Source organism: Mandrillus leucophaeus, unplaced genomic scaffold, assembly GCF_000951045.1.
Source record: "Mandrillus leucophaeus isolate KB7577 unplaced genomic scaffold, Mleu.le_1.0 Scaffold16, whole genome shotgun sequence".
NCBI lineage: Eukaryota > Metazoa > Chordata > Mammalia > Primates > Cercopithecidae > Mandrillus > Mandrillus leucophaeus.
In genome coordinates this window covers 3,293,007-3,297,995 of record NW_012101587.1, presented here as the reverse complement: position 1 = coordinate 3,297,995, position 4,989 = coordinate 3,293,007, and the positions used below count along the sequence as shown (strand labels likewise).

Genomic DNA, 4,989 nt, shown 5'->3' with positions numbered 1-4,989 from the left:
CCCGCCGAGGGTGGCCAGCACCCACCACCGTCAGAAGCACCCGGGCGCCTGCCCGCCGAGGGTGGCCAGCACCCACCACCGTCAGAAGCACCCGGGCGCCTGCCCGCCGAGGGTGGCCAGCACCCACCACCGTCAGAAGCACCTGGACGCCCAGCCTCCCCATTTCTGTCCTAGTTGGTCAAGAAGTATAGACCTGAGACTGGAAATATTCTAGATGATGCAGATCCTCCAGGGCACTCAGAAAGTGCTTCAGAGAACGGAAAACGCCTCCCAGAGGCTCCGTAGCTGGGGAATGGGCCCATCCTGGGACACAGGGATGATGCTCCCCCGCCCTCATTGATGGAGGCAGCGAACTTTGCCTCACTGTGAGCCCTTTCAGGGGTTGGAAGCAACAGGTCCTCTGACATTCAGAGCTTCCAAGGGGATGCCCCCAGGTCTGCAGCTCCTAAACGCACTTATCAAATACGACCATAAAATGCTGCACTGAGATCTTGGAATTAGAGGCCTGTGGTTTTATTGTTTTTAATAAGTCTTCGTTTTGCACAGCACTTTTAGGTTCACAGAAAAACTGTGCAGAAATTAGTTTCTACATACCCCGAACAGTTTCCCTTATTAGCAACACGGCATCAGGGTCTCTCGGTGCCCTGCATTCTACAGGTTTGGACAAGTGCGTGCTCTTCAGACACCACTACAGCCTCGTCAGAGCAGGTTCGCTGCCCTAAAATTGCCCTGTGCGCTCTCTGCTGCCCCCTCCCCTCCCAGCCCATGGCAAGAGCCCTCTATGGGTTGCAAAGCCTGTGTTTTTGGGCTAAGCGTTACATGGGGGAGTCTAATCTCAAGAGAAGTGAGCTGTCTGGAGAACGCACAGAGCGCACCGTGCAATCCGTGGCAGGAAGTGCTTGTTTGGAACTCGCGATCGGGTGCGAGAGGGGAGTTCCCCGGCCAGCCTCACCCTGATGAGGGCCCCGGTGCCACCCCCGAACATACGAACGTCCTGTGTACGTGACAGCAGCGGCCAGCACCCCTCCTCCCCTCACAGTTGCTACCTCTTCCCACAGATCGTCACTTACAATGTTCTTGAAGAAGTGGACTACGGGGTTTTCATCTTGAGTCCGGCCGTGTGACTTCTGGGGCAGGGAGCCGTAGTGAGCAGTTCTTGCCGCGTGGTGTGAGTCCTGAAAGACAGAGGAGCAGTGACCTCAGGACAAGTCCAGAGTCCCTGCGACTTGTCCCCCTCAGGGAAGCTGGATCTCTCCTCCTTTGTGATCTGGATTTTTTAAGGGCTTTCTACTAGGAGGCTGCAGTTGAGCCACCAGACACAGCCGGGGCAGCTACGGGCTGGCAGCAGCGGGTTTGGGTGTGCGACTTGCTGGGCAGAGATTTCTATCACCGACTTAGTGGGTGGTTCTCATGAAGGTGTGTAAGCAAATAGAGGCGACGTGACGGTAACTCAAGGGGGATTCCATCTGAGATAGGGTCAGGTTCAGCAAAGCATTGAGAGAAAAATATTATCCACAGGCTTCTGGGTTGAATACAGGAAAATGCTCGGGGAAGACACAGAAAAGCACACGACAGCATGAGGCTCATGGGCTTTGACGCGGCTGCGTAACATGAGCTGGTCTCCGCTTCTCAAAGTAAGTGTCTCACGCCACCCCGGCACCGGCCTGACTCAGGACGATCACTTCTACATCTTAAGTAAGAGGAAGTGGAGAGGGAGGAACGGCTGGGCATGAGTGCCCTGGGCGACTGGTAATCAACAGAACCAGAACATTCCAGGTCGGTAGAGATTGCATAGAAGATACGGAGTGGTAAGTGCTGCAAGAGTTTAGCTCACAGCGGAGGGAAGGGAAGAGCCATGTGCCCAGGGGGCAGGGGACGCAGGGGATGAAGGGGTCACAGGGGACGCAGGGGACACGGAGGACGCAGGGGTCACAGGGGACGCAGGGGTCACAGGGGACACGGGACGAAGGGGGCGAAGGGGTCACAGGGGATGCAGGGGACGCAGGGGTCACAGGGGACGCAGGGGACGAAGGGGTCGCAGGGGACGCAGGGATGCTGCAGCTCTTGCAGACTTCATGCATTGTCTGCTTGGCTCCCAGTTCAACTGCAAAGGCCCAACAGCAGTGAACACGCACCAGGCAAGAGGGCCGACCACGAGTTCTCAGAAAAGCAAAGGAAAGGGACTCAGGAGGAGCTTGCGAGATTGATTTCGTCAATTTCCCCCTCACTTTCTCACTGTGGCTCCCAGATCCTACTTGTTCAGAAACAGCCTGCAGGTAAAGAGCCCACACCTCAGGCAGGATCGAATTTCTGGAGGTCAGAGGAGCTCTGGCCCCAGCATTCTGGCTGCGCCCCGTCAACACAGAACACAGCGGAAGCAGATCAGTTAAATGCACTGAAGTCAATGGAAGCATTTCCCTCCAGTCTCTCAGCTCTGTGCACATTGATTGGGAGGACCCCTTGTTGTTCAGAAGACAGTTTTGCCACCAAAGGCCTAAAGTGCGCTTCTCTGGGATTTACGGTAGTGCACGGAACGGTGGAATTCAGTGGGTGATAACTGCATGCTGCAGCCACAAAGGACAATGTTTGCAGAGTGTGCAGCGTTTCAATGTTCAGAGATGAACATTGAGCCCAAATGGGGGTCTCCACACAGCATACATCAGGTCTGAAGTTTTGCTGGCACTGGACTCTTTCTTCTGCCCTCCTTCCCTACTCGATCCTCTTCAAAGCAGCGGTTCCCAACATTTTTGGCACCAGGGATGGGTTTCGTGGAAGACAATTTTTCCATGGATGGGGGTGGGGGAATGGTTTTGGGATGAAACTGTTCCACCTCAGATCATCAGGCATTAGATTCTCATTAGGAGTGTACAACTTCGATCCCTCAAACACGCCGTTCCCAGTAGGGTTTGCTCTCCTATGGGAATCTGGTGCCAACGCTGACCTGACAGGAGGCAGAGCTCAGGAGATAATCTCACTCAACCACCGCTCGCCTGCTACTGTGCGCCTCAGTTCCTAACAGGCCACAGACCAGTACCAGTCCAGGGCCTGGGAGTTGGGGACCCCTGTTTCAAACGTTTCTTGCCCTCACCCCCAGACTACTAACAGCTCCCCTGCTGCCTGTGATGCTCCCTGCCCTGCCCATCCTTCAGGGGGAAGCCAAAGCTCTTCGTTCCCTGGGCCCTAATGTGGGAAGGCTTCCTGTCCACCTTCCCAGCGTTCAGCACCCAGAGCAGAGCAAGCTTCCTGAAACAGAAGCAACGCGGATGTCCCTCTCCTTCCAGTGTCCCATGGCCGCCCTTGCCCACAGCGGGAGCCCTGTTACTCTGGGCGCTTCTGAGGGCCCTTCGCTCTGGCTGCAGTCCTGCCAGGAGCCGGAGCCCCAGCCTCAGCTCTCCTCCCACCTGCCCTGGCTGCCTAGCATCCATCCCTTGCCCTGGGTCACGCGCCTATGCCCTGGCCCCGCCCATCTTCCATATGGACGGGCTGCGTATCTCCTGCCCTGGGCCTTGCGCAGGGTCCTTTCTGTCCACAAGGCCCTTCCTTCTCCCCTCTGGAACCTCCTCAGGGCCCAGGGCAAAGGCATCTCCCATGCACAGGGCCTGCTCAGCACTGCGAGCTCTGTTTTTTGCACCCCTTGCCTATGGCCTCCCCTGTGACAGAGTTGCAGGCACAGCACGGCGTCACCATGAGCTAGCTGCTCATCCCTCTCTGCCCGGGGCCTCATTACTTCCCAACTAAATGCCGGGGGCCAGGCATGGTCCACGTTCTGAAGATACCGCAAAAGTGAAGCAGACAGAATTCCTGCCTGAGAGGTTTTGAATGCATGAGGAATGAAAGAGGGATCCCATTTTGGCTGGGCGTGGTGGCTCACGCCTGTAATCCTAGCATTTTGGGAGGCCGAGCCGGGCAGATTGCCTGAGGTTAGGAGTTTGAGACCAGCCTGGGCAATATGGTGAAACCCCGTCTCTACTAAGATACAAAAAATTAGCCAGGCTTGGCATCGTGTGCCTATAGTCCCAGCTTCAGGGGGCCGAGGCAGGAGAATTGCTTGAATCTGTGAGGTGGAGGTTGCAGTGAGCTGAGATTGCGCCACTGCACTCCAGCCTGGATGACAGAGCGAGATTTTTTCCCAAAAAAAAAATACCCCATTTTATCCCTTGGATTTCTTAGTGATCAGCACTCCATATCTTACTAGTTGTCTTTCCCATTTTGTGCCCTTGTTGGTTAACGATTCTCATTCCTGGTGAGATTGTCAACCTCTCTCAGACACAGAGCGCAGCTCCCAGACTCTTCACAGAAGGCCACTGGCGCTCTGCATGTGGCCGGCGCTCCAAGGCGGGTACCCCTCTGTTTACTGACACCTCCACCTTCTCACGCACAGAGTGGAGTTTGCATGCTCAGTTTCCTCCCAGGTGGGTGCTGTGGGCCTCTGAACATGAGGATGTCAGAAGGGCCGGGGACATTGGAGTCCTAATAGAAATCCCTGATTCTTCGTATTCCAACTCATTCTCTCTGTGAATTCTGCAAGAATCCAAGGAATTCTCTGATTCTCCTTGTGTCATGTAATCTTTTATCGAATACTTCTCTGCGTTCAGTCACCAGTTGTATTTAGTCACCACTAACCAGCCTTGTACCTTCTCCTCAAACCGTGAGAGAGGGGGGTGTAAAATTATGAACCAAAAAACAAAATGGAAGAGACAGGAAATTGTTTAAACTTTAGGACGTACATCTTTAAGTGTTATGTCTACCAGACGAAGTTACTTATTAGCTTCCACTCCAATGGGCTGAAATCACTGACACAGCTCACAGTCTAGGGCAAGCCATGCTGCCCTTGGTGTTTGGGTAGCACTTCTCCACTTCTCCACTTCTCCACTTCTTCGTTTCTCCACTTCTCTACTTCTTCACTTCTCTACTTCTCCACTTCTCCGCTTCTCCACTTCTCCACTTCTCCACTTCTTCATTTCTCCACTTCTCCACTTCTTCACTTCT

General features: G+C 54.5%; 1 protein-coding gene across 1 annotated transcript in view; it reads right to left on the bottom strand.

The window, feature by feature from the left end:
- The window catches only part of MBP (myelin basic protein), a 170,482-nt gene that overhangs the window by 10,234 nt on the left and 155,259 nt on the right, over positions 1–4,989 (bottom strand). The window contains exon 6 of the mRNA XM_011975876.1: positions 1,071–1,175. Coding sequence (XP_011831266.1) covers positions 1,071–1,175 — 105 coding nt within the window. The remainder of the gene's footprint in view (positions 1–1,070; positions 1,176–4,989) is intronic.